This window comes from Dendropsophus ebraccatus, chromosome 5 (assembly GCF_027789765.1).
Source record: "Dendropsophus ebraccatus isolate aDenEbr1 chromosome 5, aDenEbr1.pat, whole genome shotgun sequence".
Taxonomy (NCBI): domain Eukaryota; kingdom Metazoa; phylum Chordata; class Amphibia; order Anura; family Hylidae; genus Dendropsophus; species Dendropsophus ebraccatus.
Genome location: NC_091458.1, coordinates 101,984,864 through 102,007,263, shown reverse-complemented (window position 1 = coordinate 102,007,263; position 22,400 = coordinate 101,984,864). Strand labels below are relative to the sequence as shown.

Below are 22,400 nucleotides of genomic sequence, written 5' to 3'. Positions count from 1 at the left end.
CATATAAATAGTAAACATGATGGTGATAAAAATGTCCTTAAATTCCTAGGTTTGGAAGTTGTAAAACCCTTCAGGAATGGAGGAGATCCAGTTGAAGCGCGCAAGCGCGAAACGTCGTCGCTCTAATCTGTGGTAATGCACCGCTTGTTTGTACACTGCTCTGTCCCTGAAATAAAAGCATCTGATTACGCTCTATCCTGGTGAGTTGCCGTTGTATTTCTACTTGTCTTCAGCTGTACAGATTGCTATGGCCTGCAGCAGGCCATAGCAATCTATCACCGATCTGATGGATCTTTGCTGTGTATATACACAGCATTGATCTCTATGAGAGATCAGTGCTGTGTATATACAAGTCCCCCAGGGGGACTTCTAGTTAAAAGTAAAATTAAAAGTAAAAATGTTTTTTTATTAATAAAAAAATTCCCTCCCCTATTAAAAGTCCAAATCACCCCCCTTTTCCCATTTTATAAATAAACAAATAAATAAACATATTTAGTATCGCCGCGCGTGTAATCACTATTAATCTCATTCCCGATCTCACACGGTAAACGGCGTAAGCGCCAAAAAATTCCCAAGTGCAAAATTGTGCATTTTTGTTCGCATCAAATCCAGAAAAATTGTAATAAAAAGTGATCAAAAAGTCGCATATGCGCAATCAAGGTACCGATAGAAAGAACATGTCATGGCGCAAAAAATGACACCTCATACAGCCCCATACACCAAAGGATAAAAGCGCTATAAGCATGGGAATAGAGCAATTTTAAGAAACATATATTTGTTAACAATGGTTTGAATTTTTTACAAGCCATCAGATACAATAAAAGTTATACATGTTATATATTGTTGTAATCGTAACAACTTGAGAAACATGCATAAAAAGTCAGTTTTACCATAGGGAGAACGGCGTAAATGCAAAACTCCCCGAAATCAAAACAAATTCCTTTTTTTTTTTATTTGACTGACTGATTGATTGATTTTTTTTTCCAGTTTCGCAGCATATGTTATGGAAAAATAATGCCTGTCATTGCAATGTACAATTTGTTTCACAAAAAATAAGGGCTCATGTGGGTCTCTAGGTGAAAAAAATGAAAGCGATATGGACTTTTAAACAATGTGGAAAAGGTAAAAGTGTAAAAACGAAAATTGGCTTTGACCTTAAGGGGTTAAAGATATTTTCTCCAGGCGAATAATTTCATTAGACTTAAAGAAGCAGGATAGTTCTTTTAACACATTGCCTGTCATCTAGACTGTTCTGACCAGGCTGACCCCATTAACCTGTAGGTTGACAATCTACAGTGTGTATATATTTCAGAACTATAACTCCTAACATGTACACCTGTGGTGGGGTTTGTAGTCCTACAACAGCTAAAAAATTCGGAACTTCAGGAAACTGCCTACATGCATAGGATTTCCTTACTTTACACAGCATTTTCAGGAGAAAAAGTACCAGACCCTTTTTGATCCCAGAATCCAAGTGCAGCAAGACAATAATGTTAGCCACTAGGTCACCGTATTGCTGAGATGCATCATGAAGCATTGCAAGGGAAGAGTACTAACCACTGGAAAGACATTTCCCTGCCTATGGGTAGAATAAGCGGAGCTAGATTTAGAGAGGAGGGTGTGGAGCAAACGGCTTGCAAAGCTGCGATGTCAGCACCGGTTACCCCTGTGATCTGGAAGTTATTTATATAAATAACACAAACCCAAAAAGCAGCAAGAGAGGATGCCCAAGGACACAGAAGCGACAGTTAGAGGAAACAACTAAGGCTGGGTTCACACTACATTTTTGCAATCCATTTTTTGCAAAAACAAAAAATAGATGAAAAACTGATGAAAAATGCAACTGTGTGCAAAAACGTTGATCCATTTTTCTATTGACTTCCATTATAAAAAAATAAAGATCCATTTTTTTTTTGACGCACCCAAAAATGAGGTTGACCACGTTTGTGTCAGTCAAAAAAAAAAAAAGCGGATCAGTTTTGATCTTTTTTTTTTTTTTTTTATAATGGAAGTAAATGGAAAAACAGATGTACACAGTTGCATTCGTTATTTTCATCAGTTTTTCATCCGTTTTTTTTTTTCAAAATCGTAGTGTGAGCCCAGCCTTTGGGTAACAGGACAGATTACAAGTAATTCTCTATTCCAATAAGAAAAATTCGTTGGACAACCCTCTTTAAGGAGCCTGCAGATAATCCTGCCACAGGCATACAGCGGGGCCGTATTTCTTCTAGCAGTACCATTGCATACAATGCAATCAACTGTGCTGCCAGAACAATTCAGTCTACGGCGAGCACATGGTGGCAGGATTTTGACATTGTATCCTGCCAGCCACTAAAGATGATAGTTACACTTTAAGCAGCCTTCAAGTGTGCAAGTTTTACAGGCTCAACAGCTGTACAGGTGGCAACTTCAGCATCAGGCACAGCAGCTGCAGCCCATTGCAAAATAACCTTTGTTAGAGATATCTTGCCGGGACTTGTCGTTTGTTGAGTCCCATGTCCCTGCTTCATTAGGATTACCCCCTGGTGACATCATGCTTGGAGGGAGGGGCAAAGATTACAGTGCTGGACCAAGTCAGGAAGAGGGGACTCAACGGCTGAGAAGCCCTGTCTCTGCGATATCGTCAAATGACAATTAAAAGCAATTTAGTAGAGAACCAACAGAGATTCCTAGCGAAGATACTTTTTCAACATGCAGCAGACACTGTGCCTGATGCTGCTGAGCTCGCCACCTGTGCCAACTGGGTGACAATATCACTTTGAATGAAAATTGAATAAGGCTGGGTTCACACTGCGTTTTTGCAATCAGTTTTTTTCATCCGTTTTTTGTAAAAAAACTGATGAAAAAAATGGATGCATTTGTGTGCATCCGTTTTGATCCGTTTCTCTATTGACTTCCATTGTAAAAAAAAAAAAAAACGGATCAAAACGGATTTAAACGGACACAAAAGTAGTGTCAGCTACGTTTTTGTGTCCGTCAAAAAAAACAGATCCGTTTTGATCCGTTTTTCTTACAATGGAAGTCAATGGAAAAATGGATCAAAACGGATGCACACAAATGCATCCGTTTTTTTTTCATCCTTTTTTTGCAAAAAACTGATGAAAAAAACGTATTGCAAAAACGCAGTGTGAACCCAGCCTTACACTTTAATCTATGCAAACCTATTTTTTTTATTTTATCCGACCAACCACTTGTATGATATTTAAGAATTAAACATTACATTGGTAAACTGAATTTGTAGATTTATAACTACACTTTTTCTACATTTTGTGACTCAAAATATTTAAACTCACAAGGTCTTTGTATCTCCAGTCACTCATTAAAATCGAATCCCAGTAAGGGTACATGTTAGACTCAAACTCAGAAGATGTGTACTGTATTAAAGCACTATTTAAGCCAGGTACATTATGATGTCGCTTTTGAATTTGTACTTACTGGTCTCTAGGCAACCTTTTATTCTTGAAACATTTCTTTTGACTTACCATTGCAGCAGTGAAAGGGATGTTGTCAATTAGAGATGAAGCTAAAGCTGAAACCCATACTACTAATATGATTGCTATTGCCAGCCTTTCATCTTCAGGAACTGCCTATTAAGAAAATTATTTATCAGAGAGATGATTTCAATATTATAATTTAAGCATGAAAATAATTATGGGTAATAACTTGCAAGAAATCAGTTGTTGCTTGAACAACTACTGTAATTTTCTAATGAATATCAATTAGTATAAATATTGATATAAAAACTGTAAATAGAAATCAATGAAGCAAAAAACATTATAAATTTAGACAAATAAATAGATATGCATCCAAGACAAGATTTATAGATCCCACATTCTCTTTATGCTATTGTTATAGCAAGCTGTAATCCAGGGGCATAGCTAAAATCTTATGGGCCCTGGTGCAAGAGGACAACTTGGGCCCCCCTTGACCAGTGATTCCTTGCCACTCCAAGCCTGCATACCCTCCCACACCACCTCACTCCACACTACCATTGCATAATACAACTGTACTGTTATTGCATAAAATCTACTATATAAAGACAGTTCTCCCTCAGCATTGACAATTTAGGACGTAGATCAAACTGTATTCTGCAGTGATATATCCACAAGGGGGCGTCTTCTCTTCTTGCAGCGTTTTTGCTTCAACATTTTAGGCTCCTCGGTCAGTAATCATCCTCATCTCTACACAAACTCCCCATGTGTATTGCTTCACACAGTATCAGCGCCCATAAGCAGTTATTAGTCAATATGTGCCTCCAAATAGTAGACAAGCCCCCTTTGTTCCTCTATATAGTATTAGGACCCCTCTGTGCAACCATACAGCTGACCTCGGTCTATAATATATATATATATATATATATATATATATATATATATACACACACATATACATACACACAGATATACAGTACTGTACACACAGATAGATAGATAGATAGATAGATAGATAGATAGATAGATAGATAGATAGATAGATATAGCGTGCCATCATTGGGCAGAGCCAGCCAAGCCACCATCCATCGGGGGCCGCAAGCTAATGGGGCAGGCGCCTGTCAGGGGATGGCACTAGCACACAAACAGGCCCACCCCACACATACACATACACATACACCTCACAGCACACAAGCACTGGGACCACACCATACAGAGACATGCGCACATGGGGAATGGGAAGGATGTGGGCAGGGCCCCCATTTGACTCTGGTGCTTACTGTTTAGCAACTGTATGCATCCATGGATCTGTGTGACCCATGAATGCAAGCAGCTCAGGTTCACACTAAGTTTTTGCAATATGTTAGGCTGGGTTCACACTACATTTTTGCAATCTTTTTTTTTTTTTTTTTTAAACGGATGAAAAACGGATTGCAAAAGCAACTGTTTGCATCCGTTTTTCCTTTGAAAGGGATCAGGTTTTTTTTTTTTTTTTTTTTATGGACACAAAACCTGGTTGACCTAATTTTTGTGTCCCTCAAAAAAAACTAAACGGATTGCAAAAACATAGTGTGAACCCAGCCTTAGGAACACAGTTGGGTGGCAAGTAAGAAGACTGTTAAAAACTTTCTATATGTCTCTATGACATTTCAAAACTTTTTCCTGGTGACAGTATCCTGCTGGCTTTTAATTTAATAAAACTTGATAAAATAAGAGACACACATACACCTCCTAATAAATCAGGCACTTCTGTGGCTGCCCGTTTGACACACTTCTACCTATGCTCAACAGGTATCACATTAAAACAGTACATTTTACCCATAACTAAAAGGAAAACTCTAGACAAAATTGATAAATTGAACTAATGCATGTCCAAGGAATTCAAATACTGTAACAAAGGATTCCTGAACCAACCTTAGACTCTGCAATAGGTGCAACACTGCACTTTATCATAACTTCATCATAATTTAGTATGAACACTTTTTATTATACATTATTAGGCTATGTTCACACAGTATTTTTTCTCAGTATTTTGGTCAGTATTTTTCAGCCAAAACCAGGAGTGGATTGAAAACACAGAAAGGCTATGTTCACACACTGTTGAAATTTAATAAAAAGGCCATTATTCAATGGCAAATAATGACTTATTTCAAAATAACCGCGCTTGTTTTGAATTAACAGCAATTATTTGCCATTGAATGGTGGCCATTCACTACATTTCAGCAGTGTGTGAACATAGCCTTTCTGTGTTTTCAATCCACTTCTGTTTTTGGTTAAAAAAAAATACTGGCCAAAACACGGAGTAATAATACTGTGTGGGAACATAACCTAAAGGTTTTCAGCTTACCTTTATAAGTACTGCAGTTTGTTCCCCTATGTAATCTATTAAGTGCAGATTAGCCAAGGCCTAAAACAAAAAAAATAAAATAAAGCAAAGTATTATTGGAAAAAATAGTTAAGAAAGCATTAGTTCAACTACACATTTATATTTTAACCCTTTATAATGTCTTTTTCATAAATGATTTATTTGACAGAGTTAGTAAATGTGTACCTGTCGTTTGTAAAAACTTTTGATATATATATGTTAAAGATATGTCAACATTTTTGTATCGATCGAGGGAACAAGCAAATCTAGGTCACAGAGGTGGAACCCACATCTTCCATATATTTATAGTTTATTCTGTGGATCTACCACAAATATCCGCATGGGAGTAACCTTTTAAAGGAAATTTATCAGAAAATTACCTATTTCTTTAGTTTTTTTCTGTTAAACATATTTATTAAAATTTTTCTAATTTTTCATTTACTTATCTATACTATAAATTAATTCTGAAGTCTTGTAGGTTTTCTTTCTGGCCACTAGTCCTTAAAATTAAGCTGAGGCTTCCTGTTCTGTACAGATCACTTTCCAGCAGTGTCCTCACTATAATCCCAGACAGGATTACGGTGAAAAGTGGCACTTATGAATAGATAACAGAAAGACACACAATAGCTGAAACTCAAAGGTCAGCCTCATCCTCCCTGTGGAATAACCTCTGCACAGGTCACAGAGCATGCTTAGAAAATTTTCCAATTTTAGTGAATGCACCAGACTTTTTTTTTTTAAAAACTCTTTTATTATTTTCGTTTTTCAATATACAAATCAATTACAAAACCACGGTGGCATCCTCCCAACAAGGGCAACAATAAATTGATCATACAGCGAAGCAATCAAAACATAGTGCATAATTCATCAGTTGAACGCTAATAACAATGACATTCCACATCTTCTAAAAACCCACTCCCTCCCCCCCCCCCCCCCCCCCCCCCAGAGTGGCAGATGCGCGAAGAGAAGAGGAAAAAAAAAAAAAAAACAAAGAAAAAAAAAACAGGAAACAGATACGTTGTTACACTAAACCCATTCTTTCCAGGTGTGCTGATGTTTCCGAAACCCATTCTTTTTATTTTTATATCTCAAAAATTCGTATTGCTTAATCGAGGAGACCAAGTTCATCCAGGCCTCCATTGCCGGTGGTTGACTTGACAGCCAGTCCCTCAGAATGAGCAAACTCGCACAGAATAGCCCTTTAACATATAGGATTTTATTATTTGGGATATCCCAAGAACCCCCCAAGATCCCGATCTCCGCCACTCTTGGGACATTTTGTTTAGTTAAAGCATTCAAAGTATCAAACACTCTCTTCCAGTACTCTTGAATTTTATTACATCCCCATATTACGTGCAGATAATCTGCGTCTGTCCAACTGCATCTGGGACAGTTTGCCGAGTCTCTTATCCCCATCCTATATAATGCTAGAGGGGAATAATAGTTACGATGTAAAATTCTAAATTGGACCAATTTATGGGCTTCATTCATAGATACTATTTCCATGTTAGTTCAAATATTGTGCCAGGCCTCCTCCCCTAAATTACCCACCTCATGCTCCCATTTTACCTTCTTCGAGTCTAAAGGCCCTATTCCACGGAACGCTTATCGTTCGTTTTCGGACGATATCGACCGCTACGGACGATAATCGTTCCGTGGAATAGAGTGCAACGATCAGCCAACATCGTTCATGTCGGCTGATCGTTGCAGTCGCTTGTTTTTCAACATGTTGAAAAACAAGCGACTGATATAGCAGCGATCTGCTGCCGTCGCTCCGTTGAATAGGAGCGTCGGCAGCAGATGCTGCTATATCCTATGGGCTGCCCGGACGATCAGCGATCCCCCGGGCAGCCCCCCCGCAGCTCCCCGCCGCCCCTCCCGCACTCACCCGCTCGCTGCAGCCGCGTTGAATAGCGGCGGTAGCGAGCGGCGAACGAGGAGCAAACGAGCGCTAATAGCGCTCGTTTGCTCCTCTAAAACGACCCGTGGAATAGGGCCATAAGGCACTCGGCCTAGGTTCATTTACCAAACTCTTATACATCAGTGAAAGACCTCTTCTGACCCTACCCATGCCCTGTATTACTGAGAATATTCTATGCTCCCTAACCCCAAAATAACCTACATCCACAGAAGCTTTATACGCGTGTTCTAGTTGAAAATAAAAAAAACCTGTGTCTATCTTCTAACTCAAATCTATCCTTCACTTCATGAAAAGTCAAGAGTCTACCATCCCTGACTACCTGTGACACCCACTTAATTCCTTTTGTATACCAAAATTTCCAGTTGTGTATCTTCATAAACTCTGGCAAAAGAAAATTCTTCCATAATGGTGAACATTTCAAACTACCTTCAATACCACAAATTTGCTTAGTGTGATTCCATACTTTATCATAAAGCTTACAGAGTGAATTATTAGTTTCCACCCCCCAATAGCCAGCTTCAAGTAACTCAAATACATCCCCATATCCACTATTACTAACCATGTGTGAAAAAAAGGGTGTTGTATTCCATCCCATTAACTTACTCAAATGTGAGGAAATAAAATAAAGTCTAAGATCTGGCATAGAAAACCCCCCGTCCTTTTTCAGGCCACAAAAAGATCTATACTTGAGCCTCACACGCTTCCTCCCCCATATGAGGCTCCCCAATAAGACCTCGATCTTTCTGATCCACTTGTCACTAACCCAGACCGGAGAAGCCCCAAACAAAAACAATAACTGAGGAAGGATAACCATCTTAATTATGGCAAGTCTATCAGCCATAGAGACTGGCAGTTTTTTCCATATCTTGATTCTTTTCTCCAGATTTTTGGCGAATGGCTTGAGATTCAGTTCACAAAAATTACTAACATTAGCCCCTACTTTAATACCCAGATATTCTAATGGCTTCGTGGGCTTCAATACCCTAACTTCACTCTCCACACTGGAAGAGGAGAACGAGGCATCTATTGCAAGCAAGGAAGATTTATCCCAATTAATGGATAATCCAGAAGGGATTATATAGTTACTCAATTCAGAAATAACATCAGTCAATCTACTCTCAGGGTTCTTAATTAGCAGGAGGATGTCATCCGCGTATAACAGGAGTTTGTTATTTCTACCCGTCCAAACAAAACCCTCAAAATCAAGTTGTGTCCTAACCCATTGCGCCAGAGGTTCAATATAAAGAGAAAACAAAAAGGGGGAAGTGGACAACCCTGACGAGTCCCACGACCGAGAGAAAAGGGTTCAGAGGGGATACCATTAATTAATAAACAGGCACTAGGATTATAATAGTGTTCTAATTCGCCCCAACATCCTCGACCCGAAGCCAAACTTCACTAAAACCGCCCAGAGGTACTCCCACTCCACCCTGTTAAAAGCCTTAGCAGCGTCCAATGACAGGATGGAGTGGGACCCCTCCCCACGCCCCAAAACGGCAGAGTGAAGCTTAATGACATTATCCTGCACTGTCTTATTGGGCATAAATCCTCCCTGCTCCTCACCAATCAACCTCGGAATAACCTTACCAATTGTTTTAGCCAGAATTTTTGCGAATAATTTAACGTCCGTATTAAGGAGCGATATAGGGCGATAGGACTCAACTAGCTTCAGATCTTTCCCCTTTTTCCCCAACAAAATAATATGGGCCTCTCTCATAGTCTGGGGTAACATCCCCCCTTTACAGGATTCATTTAATACCTCTACAAGCGTGGGTAGTATCACAGCAGAATACTTCCTATATATCTGAAAAGGTAACCCATCCGGACCAGGGGAAGTGTTCCCCGATATCGAGGCCAGAGCTTCTTCTACATCCACTAGTGTAATCTCACCTTCCATCCCTTCCCTGTCCTCCTCCTCCAATGCAGGCAAGTCCACCGATGAGAGCCGATCCTGGATCATTTTATTCTCCCCATTAAATTCGGAGCCGTATAACTGCTGAAAAAACTCACGAAACTCCCTCGCAATACCTGGCTCATCAACCACCAGACACCCATCTCTTCCTAACACTGATACAATCTCCTGATTATCAGACTTGTTTGTCAAAATCCTAGCCAAAAATTCATTGGGTTTACCCCCCCAAACAAAAATTTCTCCTGTCCAGAAAAAAAAATCCTATGCTGTGCTTTTTCTTTTATAAACTTCCCAAAATCCTCTTGTGCAGTTTTTAGACGATCCCAACTCGCAGCCGAGGCACTTTCCGCATGCTCCATAGTACGCTGGTGCACAGCCTCCTGCAACTCCAATTCCCTTGCAGCAAACCCTTTTTTACACCTCTTAATGTTCTGAATAATAATGCCCCTCAAAAAGGCCTTAAATGCATCCCACACAACCATTAATGAAGCTGACCCCTTATTGAATAACCAGAATTCCTCAATCTCCCTACTTATACGCTGATCTTGATCTCTAATCGACAGCCAGTGGGGGTTTATCTTCATATTACTCTTAAACACCAGACTCTGACCCCCTGCAATCTCAACAACAAGGGGGGCATGATCGGATACCAATCTAGGAGCATAAGAAATTTTTTTAACCTGTCGCAAAGCTGGTAAATTGCAAAATAGCAAGTCAATGCGGGAAGCCGCATCATACGAACTACTAAAACAAGAGTATTCCCGTTTATTTGGATTGAAGGTACGCCAAACCTCCCACCACCCCATTTCATCACAAAAATCCCGCAAGGGAGAACGACCAGGGCTACAAGATTTAGCTGAACTATGTCTATCCAACAAGGGATCCAATACACAGTTAAAGTCCCCCCCCCCCCCCACGTACAAATGAACAAAGGACTTATTTCTAATAAATTCCGTAATTGCGACTAAGACATCAAGCCGAAATGGTGGTGCTATATACACAAATGCCAAGATATTATTCACTCCATCCAAGGACCCAAAGAGCAAAACGAACCTGCCCCGATCATCCACCCTAGCACACCAAGGATTAAATTTAACTTTTTTATGTGCAGTATATAAACTGACACACCCGAGGAATATGCAGACAGAGCAGAGTGGTATTCCAACTTGGCCCATTTTTTCTTCATACTATCCACCCTATCCAAAGATAGGTGAATTTCTAAGAGGACAATAATACCAGGCAAATATTTGCCAATCCTTCCTGCTATAGCACACCTCTTAGCTCTGTCGGCCATTTCCCGGGTGTTCCAAATCACTATCCTGGTACCCATAATAGTGATACAAAAATAAAAAAAAAAAAAAAAATTAAACCAACAAAAAAAAGATAGGAAAAAATACCCCCCCCCTCGCACATCTGCCACTCCCCTCCAGCCCATGCCCCCCCTTCCATCCAAACCCCCCTACCCCCCCACCTCCACTGTAGCACATGCTTCCATGCACCACCCACTACTAGGCTACACATCGCTCAACCCTGCTCCAACTCATTAAGTTTCCCAAACCAGTACAATGTTCTGCTGCCTATTACCGTACATAATGCTTAACTAGCCACCCCCTCAGAGTCCAACCACTCAGTTAAATCCGGAGCATTATCAAAAAAACTAACTGAATTATTATAAATCACACGTAATTTAGCAGGGAACAATAAAGAAAAAGATATCCCAGCTCTGACCAGCCGCCTCTTCGCCTCCTTAAAAGAACTTCTCTTAAGTTGCGTTTCCCTAGAATAGTCGGGAAAGAAAGAAATTTTCCCCCCGTTGTGTAAAATCTCACCCATTTCTCTTGCTTTCCTCAAAATTATGTCTCGATCACTAGAACACAAAACCTTAATTATCATGGTTCTAGGGCTGCTACCTGCCGGGGGCTTTCTAATTGGGACCCGGTGGGCCCTTTCTAATCCAAACAGCTGTGAGAGAGGCGGCTGACCAAAGATACCTAACAACCATTTAGTACAGAACCCAATCGGATCCTCCCCCTCACCAATAATATTACCACGGCGATTACGATCCTCCATATCTACTAATTTAGCACGAATCTGACCATTTTCTTTTTTTAGCTCTCTCACCTCCGTGGACACTTTCTGAGAGTTGGCCACTAAAGCGGGTAGTTCTTTCTCAATCAGGCCTACTTGGTCCCGCATATTCTGAAAATCCTGCCTTATCAGCAGGATATCAGATGACACAGACACGACCTGGGTAGATAAATCCAAAATTGCTTTGTTACATTTTACAACCTCCGCCAAAATTTCCTCCAAGACCATAGGTGACGAAGGTCGGGGCGCCACCGAACTCTCTTCGTGGTCACCACCCCCACCCTCCTCACTCAAAGCTATCAGTCTGGAACTTACTACCTGTGCAAAAGAAGGGGAAGAGGCAGGGGTACCCACTACAGAGGGAGCAGGAGATTTCATATATGTATCTATCTTAGGAGAGGCATTAATATCCTTATTTTGACCACCCCCACCTTCCGAGCAGTAGATTTAGGAGTTTTTTTTGTATTCATATTCCTACCAACAGGGGGACCGCTAGATGAAAGAAAGAAAAAGCATAGGAGGCAACCCACAGTAGTTCTCACATAGACATCATAGAACCTAGCAGCAAGGATTCACAAGTGGATAAACTATCTTTACCAACATATAGACATTGTAGAAAATTATACTGGCACCAAATAGTATGTTACCCTTTGCCCCCATAGATCTTCCACTCCCCCTCCAGTATTGGAGCAATAACAGAGGAACTTTGCATGAACCACAGCTCCAATGTCCGTGATAATAAAATTGAGAAACTTAAGTTCTTCTTCTCTGTGTGAATTCTCTGATATGGAGGCTTCAAGTTTTTACAGGACACCATTCACATAATCACAGCTTGTCAAGGAATAGGAAAAGTGGAATGTCACATCAGCTGTGCGAGAGATAAACTTAAAACAGTGTCAACAAGTAGGAAGAAGGCCCAGCGACTTTGCATGCGGTGAGCCAGTGCCTCATAGGATAAAAGATGCAGGCAGAGTTTAACACAATAGCCTGGGTTCACATAAGTGCTGTGGATCTCAGCCAGCTGGTTTCCCACCCTAGCCACCACAGGGCTATTAGCACAAACACCCCAATGATAATTCATAAATATATCCTCCAGATTCCTGTGTTAGCCATAAGCTATGCAACAGTTCGTATGATGGCTTGAGGGAGGGATAAACATGTAAGCTGGCCACCCGCCGACTCACCCAGTCACAGAAATCCAGCGGTGTACTGCCTTGTCCTATCTCCCCTGGCGCTTCAGCTCAGTACTCAGGGAAAATTTTACTCCTTACACCAGGGAGAGGAGGCTGTAGCGGACATATAAGAAGGGCAGTCATATGTTAGGCACAGCAATGTTCAAGAGGTGGCAGTCAGGCAAAGCACCAGTCTGTTCGCTTACCAGCTCCACACGCCACCTTGGGGCTGTCTGTACTAGCACGTGCTCAACACTACCGTGCCCTCAGCGTCCTCAGCCACCTATCTCGGCCTTTTATTGCCCAACTCACTCCCATCCCTGCTCCCGTGCAGCAAGGGGAGGGGGGACGCACCTGCAAGACCCACCGCGTCCTCCCATGCAGGCAAGGAGGCTTCGGCTCGCCTGCGGTCAGCGCCAGCATCCAGCCCCGACATCTCTAGCGGCTCCCCGCGGCTCCTCCAGGCAAGCTCCGCTCCCGGTCCCGTCCACCACAGCACTCCTCTCTCGCCCACCTCTTGCTCCCGCCAATCGACCACCAGGTACATCCCGGCATTTCGGCAGTCGTCTGGCCAGCTCAGGGCTCTCAATGGCAGCACAGGGTCCTCATGGAGCAGGGAGAGAGAGCGATGCGTGCGGCTACTCCGTAGTGCCGCTAGCCATGCCCCCAAATCAGGAATACACCAGACTTTAGTGTCTATATCCATTGAGCTTGCTGTAAAGAATAATTAACTGCTATCTTTTGTTTTTCTTTTTTTAATCAGATCCTCCTATTTTTCATTTGGCTACCTGACAAGATATAGATCTGTTGTTTTCTTTGTACTGTTTTATTAAGGTTTTGTGGTGAATCCTTCATCCTACTCAGTCCGCATTATCTTTCCTTAACTATTTTAATGTAAGTGTACTGCAAAGTTTTATAGCCTACCTTAGGAAAAAAATTAATTTTTAAAGACTCAGATTATGTATAAGGAATTGTTTTCCAATATTGGGTATGATGCAAGAGTAAAGGAGAAGAACAAACAGTTTTCATTTACAGGTCATACCTCCATTAACACAAACAGTGCAGCAAAAAAGAGCAGAGTTGCCCATTCCACTCTATGGAGAATCATTTCAAAATCGTGAATGTCAGCAATAACAAGTAGCCACAAGGAACCCAAAATTGCAATCCATCCTGCATTAGAGATAAAAATATATATTTTAAAATTATGTAAATAAAAAAAAAACAGTTCAATACAAAGATTTATTGTGGTGGAGGACATATTAACACAATCTACACCAAGGGCAGATTCACATGTCCATGACATACGCAATACATAATCTGGCTTTAGATCACAGACTGAACTCTGCGAGACTGCATCATAAATCAGGGACAGGAGGAGGCGACACCGTCTCCCATGCCTTGCTGCTCCCCCTGCCCACCTATCAGATGAGCAGGGCATACACAGGGCAAAAGTCGCAGATTTGTGCATCTTTTCCCTGGCATATACCAGGCACAGTAATTATAAATCCCCCGTAAGGTGCATTCACACCCAGCAACTTTGCAGTGAATGTCATCCTGCAAGTTTCGCAGCAAATATGCTGCAAAGCTTGATAACAGTCTTTGGCCCTGCATTCTCGCAGTGGATTTTCTTTCCGCTGCGAAAATGTAATGTATTTAACTAATCTGCCTCTTGAGGGGGGAAAAAAAAAAAAGAAAAGCAAATGCTTACCTGCCTGCACTCTCATGTCATACTCCTGCTTCAGCCTCCAAGTCCCTGATCAGTGACAGCCCACTAAGCTGTCCTGCACATGAAGCAGGAGCACGGTGAGGGAGCGTGGGCAGAAAGCATTAGCTGTTTATTATTTTTACCAGCAGCTAATTAGTTAAATATAATAATGACCTTACATTAACCTCTTCTTTAATCAGAACCCCACACTCCCGCCTCCAAGACTTCTCTCGTGCTGCACCAGTTCTCTGGAATGCCCTTCCCAAAGACCTCAGACTTATTTCCAACACTCACAGTTTCGAATGTGCCCTGAAGACCCATCTCTTCAGACACGCTTATACCATTCCCTAATCTTGTCTTCCTCTCTGCTATCCCTTCTCGATCCACTCTATATCCTCCTTGGTGGCATGTACCTTCTACCTGAAACAAGGCAACAGCATTTAACCGGCTCACCCAATCACCTATAGGCACTTTGCGACTATGTACAATGACTGGAACATTGGCAAAGATAAAGCACTTAATGCCTCTTGTGTCACCTCCAGTCCTCAGTCTGTAAGCTTTCGTGAGCAGGTCTCTATAACTGTTTGTATCATATCATATTCTATTTTATTTTACTTATTTATTGTATAATGTGTTATAAATATTACCTGTTCTGTACTTACATATATTTATTTTTAAAAAGCGCTGCGGAATCTGTTGGAGCTATACAAATTAATATTTTTTATCATCATTAATATGAAATATGGCTTTTACTACATTTTTGCAATGTACGTACTTTTAACCCCTTAACGACCAGGGCATACATGTATGCCCCCCCAGCCTGGGCCTTGGCGCAAGAGGGCGTAAATGCACTCTCTGCCAGGTGGCCGCACTATGGAGCGAGTTCAGGAGCTGAGCTCGCTTCATAGCGGGTGAGGAAAAGCTGCTATCAACACCTGGGCCCACAACCCCAATGGTGGGCTGCCACGATCGCGCAGATGCCCCCCATTAACCCCTTAAATGCCGCACATTTAAGTGTAAGTGACAGGAGCAGCTCCTATCACTTACCGATCAGGACCGCCGCAGCATGGATTCCTAATTGCTAAGGATCACAATTGCTAAGGAATTTGCTTACCAATTCCACCATACCGACATATTGTATTTTTAATATATAACAACATCAGCCAGATGTGTGTTTTGCATCTCTCATGTTTAATAAAAATGACTGAACCATAAAAATAGTTTACAGGACACTATGTATTCTTACCAAGGTCCAAGTGGATTGCAGGGACAAATGAATTGAGGAAGAACATGAAGATGACAAATCCCAGGATAGACAAACATTTGATTAGAAGAATCTTGTCAGTAATCCTATGCTGTTAGGGAAAATAACATTTACCCATGTTAACTTAAAAGTTTACAACGTATTGGATGTACAAATTTATTACTCTATCTACACAGAAGATGTACTTTATTATGCTTTTCCAATTGGTCCACACAAAAAAAGACCTTTCCAACTTAGAGATTAAAAACATTGTCATTTAAATAGGGCTGTAATGAAAATAAAAATATCTGTGTCCATAGCCTTGTTGTCTAGTACTGCAGCTGAACACTGAGCTGATATTTTAGATCTAGTTAATGTTCTAGAGTGTAGAATATTGAAGTGGAGCAGAGATCATACAATCTATTTCTTGTGAAATTCATTACCTCTTAATACTATGTAGCAATGATGTGAAATGAGTGGAACCAGTAATGCATACCCTTTTTTGTAGTTCCTGAATGTTTGTTTCCCAGTTCTTATCTTCTTGTGATATTTGCCTACGGGTAAATGTGATTAAAAGTTTAGTAAAACGTTTATAGTGTAATTTTAACCAAAGAGTAAATGGAACATAGTACAGTGGCCTTTCCCCCAAAGTCCACTCTACAAGCCGTAATGAAGGTTTAACTTTCCTCTTTTTTTTTTTACCGCCAATTCCAGTGGTTCACATTGTTCCATAGTTGCTTTGCCAATATTTCTACTTCTTTACAAAAATTCATACAAATATATATAGCAAATAAATCACCTAATATAATGTTACATTATCTCCAGAAATGTATTCCCCAATGGTAAGTCCTTATACTTAGAAACGTACTTTTGAAAGGTTCTAAGCTTCTTCCTCAGCAGACTCTCCAAGGTTAAAACTTTTTGCATTAGAAGGCATTTGACTGCAGTCTCTTCACGACTAGCAGGATTAATTCTCTGTGCAGTCAACTTCCAAACATGAATTTCATGTTTCATTTCTACAATCACATATACACAGAAAGTAATTAGAAGTTGCTCATTTGCATTTAACAATGTATTTTAGCAATACAAGCAAGGCTTAGGCGCTCACATACACTTTCATGGTTTTTACAATCTTTATGGGTAAAGAGGAATTCATTCAAATAACCTATAATTTATTAGGTCATGCTCATATGTATTAGTAAAGTGAGCGAGAAAGGAGCTCTAAAGGATCTGTGGATGAGGGGACAGAAGAAAGAAGGGCCAAATATATTTTTATGTTTTACATTTTTTATTTGAAACATAGGAAAAGCGGGGGGTTTACACTTATTTTGGGATGGATGTTTACATTAATTTTTTTTCAACACTTCTGTAGTCCCATTAGGAACTTCTATGAGCTTGATTGCTTATAGAGATTAATGCAGTACATACATACCGCATTGCTTCACTAACTTGGGACTCGAATGCTTAAAGTGTCACTGTCATTTGGGAAATTTTTTGACATGTCCGAGACCCATACCGGAGCCTGAAGACGACACACTGCAATTTTTCCTTAGAGTGGGGAGAGGACGCGCTGCAGCGCATTCTCCCGATCAGTACAGGTCTGAATACTTACACACGGATCCATCAAAACTTTTCGAAAAGTTTTCCCAAATGACTGACACTTTAAAGGGGAACTCCACATAAGGAAAACTTGTTTTCTATTAAAAGTACATTAAAAGTTAAATAGATGTGTCTATACAATGTATTACCATATCTGTACGGTTCTGCCACACTGGTAGCTGATAGAAATCCAGGAAGTGAAAAAAAAATGGCCTCTGTGCAAATTCACATTGTCTCCTGCCCCCTCTGCTCTCCCACCTTAGGAGACAAATATTCCATGCCTCTGTCTCACATTGTGTGTGTTTGCTGAGCACAGAATGATGCAGACAGGGGGCAGGGTGTGATGTCACAGGAGGCTTGGCTGGATCCCCCCAATCCCCTGAGTGAATCACCATCTCTCACCGGCCAGAAGCAGGTGCTGCAACTTCGCAAAACTCATGTGTTAATATGATGCCATGAGAGCTGTAAGTGTTTAAATCTTTGTGGGAATGTACTGATACAGTTGTGTGGCTGTATCCACCTACATAGATAAAGGAGCACATGAATAAGTCCTTAGTCTGCTGGAGGCAGGCTGAATTAATTGCCAAGTCAGGCAACCCCAAGGGGCCAGGTAGCCAATCTGGACCACTGAACTACCAATGAGGTATATAAAAGGTCACTTAAACAGCAGGTTAATGCTGTCCTGTCTAAGGGCCCGCTGGAGGCTATCCAAGCGGATTCCGTAGTGTGAACAGGCGCGAAGTGTAGAAAAAAACTAGAAGCTAAACAGAATAATACAATCAGCTACACAGAATAATGTAGGTGATATGCGATATCCTCCTTAATAACATGGGCAATAAATAGTCCTCTCAATTATATGAATGAACCCAGTAGTACTGGATATTCATGAGAAACAGAAAACTCCGCCAACCAGCTACTGATTGGAAATTATACATATGTTGTGTATAGGTAGTCAATTGTCAATCAGCAGCTGGAGAGCGGTGGAGGGGTGTGGCAAGAATCCTATTCTCCTGCTTATGAGGGGAACGGCTAAACCAAATGAAATTCTACACTGATCTTTTTAGTATTTCTGTCACTAGTTTATGCTGCCCTCATTTAAGGCAGCATTAACCTAGTAACAGATTACCCTTTAAATCCAGCTGTCACTTTTAACAGCTGCATCTAAAAAGTTAAATAGCTGGCACGTGGATTTGCTCTATGCTGGCTAAGCTGCTGCAGCTGCTGATAGCAGCCAGAAGGTGCTATATATTAAACCCACTGCATTACACCCTCAAAGGGAATCTATCAGCTGTAAATCATGTTCCAAACTGCTAATACTGTTAGATAGCTATTGGGTAAAAGAGAACATGTTACCGAACATGTTACCGTTCATATATCATATAAGGGTTAAGTAGAAGGTAGTCTGCTTCTGCACCTATGTATTTAACCATGAGGGCTCCTAATGGGCGCTTATAGTGAAATAGAATGGACTGACAGAGCAAGCAGCCATTGGTTCTCTGCTCTGCCTGTCACTCTTGTGACTGCAGCCAGGATTCTGCCTCGGGCCACAAGAGATTTTAGTATTTGGGCACATCACCAAGCAGATAGATAAGCAGAAACTTGTGTGTTGTGTGTGTGTGTCTGTGTGTGTGTGTGGGGGGGGGGCTGGGTGCTTACAGTTTTTTGCTATGGGGCCCGTGAATCCTAGCTGCTTCCCTGCCTTAATCTAACAGCTAACAGTGTCAGCCGTTTGTAACATAAATAGTGCCATTTATGCAGCAATTTTGACAAAAGCAAAGCACAAAAGGGCACTTTTTTACCCCAATTACACAGCTCACAAAAAATAGCTGCAAAAATGCACATTAACACAAAATAAACACAGCCTAAAATGCTGCCTCTAGTTAATCATCTACCATTTTATTAGATGCTATATGTGAGAGAAAAAGTCTTTGAAGATAGAGCTCTGCAATCTACAGTATCAGCACAAATTAATAAATACAGTCTTAATAAAATAAGTTCACAACTGAATATATATAGATTTTCATTTCAAGTTCAGGTAGGTATTTGTTTCTAATCCAAGATATACTGTACAAATTGATTTAGTTTAGAATTTTAGTTGTAGCATCCCAATAGTAATAGTCTGAGCTTCACATGATCCACCGCATTCATACACCAGTAATATATGCAGGCTCATCTAATTTTGATAACCAGTCATTTTCATAGAGAGACAGGTTGTCCTAGCCCTCCTTTTCAATTACTTGGCTCATTGTATGTCATTTACCAGTCCCTCTTTCATAATAGCACAGCTTTAAGCCTTTAAAAATCTCATACTTTCTCGATTCGACAAATTTTCTTTTGTAAAAGAATATACAATAATTGGCCTTTTAAAAATAGAGCAGGTTAAATCAATGAATGTAAAAATACAGAAATCAGCAAATGTGAGAGAAGCAATTTGATTTCCCTGTAACTGATACAGCAGAGGTTTTGATTGCTAATCAGAAGATTTCTAGCTGCAAATGTTTTTGTTGATTGAAGTTGATTGTAGTTGCTTTGCTATACTCTGCAGCAATAACCTACACCTGTATTTCGGTACCCTTACTGTTCCGCATCTAAATTAAATCTTCCCTTATCCTAGAGACTGCTTGGGAACATGTTCATGTTTGACTTTTTTTTAACTTTCTATAAAATATATATTTTACAGACCAGAGTAATAATACTCTACGTGGGAAAGAATTTTTCCTAGACAGTTTGTGAGATGCCTGAACCCACTTCTTATAATCAGAAGTTATAAAGGCCAGTGGCAGATTGTGGATGATAGATGTGGGCGATCTGGGGGCCTATGGCCATCTAAAACACAAACATTATCAAAGTCAATAGTGGCACTACGCATTACTCAGGGGGCCCATCGGAGGATCCCTAAGTAATATGCTGCACTTAAATGCTGTCCTAGGAATCCTGTCCTGGATTCCTGGGCAAGCACACTATTCAATTGCATGTGTGCCCTTAAAGGAATTATCCACATGCTGCCTATGCTGGAAGTCAGAAAAGGAGAGCTGCATGTCAGAAGAGGAGCATCAATAGGGGAGCGTGTTGAAAGTGAATTTTTTTAATCTCATCATGGGGGCATCCACCACTCCTACAGGGGGACATCAACTAGAGACCAGCAGCAGTACAGGTGGGCCATCTAGAATGGGAAGAAGCAGAGGGGGCCATCTATGGGGAGGGTGGAGCACAAGGAACACTCTACTAGGGGGCAGCAGCACAGGAGGCCATCTACTGGGAGGGCAGCAGCACAAGAGGCCATCTACAGGGGGGCATCAGCACAGGAGGCAATATACATGGGGAAGAAGCACAGGAGGCCATCTACTGGGGGCAGCAGCACAGGAGGCCATCTACTATGGGAGCAGCAGCACAGGAAACCATCTACTAGGGAGCAGCAGCACAGGAAACCATCTACTAGGAAGCAGCACAGGGAACCATCTACTAGGGGGCAGCAGCACAGGGGGCATCTACTGGGAGGGCAGCAGCACAAGAGGCCATCTACAGGGGGGCATCAGCACAAGAGGCCTTCTACAGGGGGGCATCAGCACAAGAGGCCATCTACAGGGGGGCATCAGCACAAGAGGCCATCTACAGGGGGGCATCAGCACAAGAGGCCATCTACAGGGGGGCATCAGCACAAGAGGCCATCTACAGGGGGGCATAAGCACAAGAGGCCATCTACAGGGGGGCATAAGCACAAGAGGCCATCTACAGGGGGGCATCAGCACAAGAGGCCATCTACAGGGGGGCATCAGCACAAGAGGCCATCTACAGGTGGGCATCAGCACAGGAGGCAATATACACGGGGGCAGCAGCACAGGAGGCCATCTACTATGGGAGCAGCAGCACAGGAAATATCTACTAGGGAGCAGCAGCACAGGAAATATCTACTAGGGAGCAGCAGCAGAGGAAACCATCTACTAGGGGGCAGCAGCACAGGGGGGCATCTAATATAGGACGGCAGCACCAGCACAGGGGGCCACCTACTAAAAGGGAGGAAGCAGCACAGGGGGTCATCTACTATGGAGGGCAGAAGCATGATGGGTCATCTAGTATAGGGGCAGCAGCAGCACACTGAGGGCACATAAGAGGGCATACCCACTGTATAAGGGCACAAAGGGGCCAATAAAAATGTTTGTTGAGTACAGATGAGGACTCTGTAAGAGTGAGGAGTCTAAAATATTTGGCAGATAGTGAAAGCCGAGCTTTAATTGGCTGCCAAGGGGAGTTTACACCAGTCCATATTTTATACCCTTTAATAAATCTTTTTCCGAATACAAGAATTCTGTTTCTGTGTTCCAAAATCTTGCTGGTGTGTTATTTGAAGAAAAAAGGACTTTTATTCCAGTTGCTAGCGAGGCAGTGCAGGTGCACTGACGTGGGCTCGTTGCTGTGGGGTCCCGCACCAGTGTGTCTGCTTATGGGGAGGGGGGAAGCAGGTTGGGTGGACAGCCCCTTCCAGGGTACATTTAACCCGCTCCTAATGAGGATAATACCCCTCAGATGTTCCCACCAAATGGGCCATTTCAAGTAAATGAAAGTAAGGTATTAAATAATAGTGTGAAGGAAATTGAATATTAGACAAGTTATAGAAGGAAAAAAAGTACATTGTCTTACCAACTATTTCACTGGGTTCCTTATTGTAAAGTTTTTTGTTCCAATACAAAATCCTTAGAAATGGGAAAGATACCAGAAGAACCAAACAAATGCCTATAAACATATGTCCTGTGAATCCAGCAAAGTCCAATCCCTAGACAAAAACAGCCACTTGTTTAAAATGTAGAGGGAATGAAGCATGTAAAGTAAATTAAATACTCAAGGACTAATCTGCCTCCCAAGTAGCACAATGGGGATTACCCAAAAGCAGTATGCACACACACACATTCTTACTTTGCCATTCTTGATTTGTTTACATAAACGGACAGTAAAATAACAATGTAACC

At 41.4% G+C, this 22,400-nt stretch overlaps 1 protein-coding gene across 1 annotated transcript in view; it reads right to left on the bottom strand.

Annotated features, from left to right (window-relative positions):
* Nucleotides 1–22,400, bottom strand: part of OCA2 (OCA2 melanosomal transmembrane protein) — a 184,038-nt gene that overhangs the window by 42,705 nt on the left and 118,933 nt on the right. The window contains exons 14-20 of the mRNA XM_069972387.1: nt 22,075–22,207; nt 16,706–16,853; nt 16,334–16,391; nt 15,841–15,949; nt 13,932–14,059; nt 5,779–5,838; nt 3,483–3,587 (exon numbers count right to left, since the gene is read on the bottom strand). Coding sequence (XP_069828488.1) covers nt 3,483–3,587; nt 5,779–5,838; nt 13,932–14,059; nt 15,841–15,949; nt 16,334–16,391; nt 16,706–16,853; nt 22,075–22,207 — 741 coding nt within the window. The remainder of the gene's footprint in view (nt 1–3,482; nt 3,588–5,778; nt 5,839–13,931; nt 14,060–15,840; nt 15,950–16,333; nt 16,392–16,705; nt 16,854–22,074; nt 22,208–22,400) is intronic.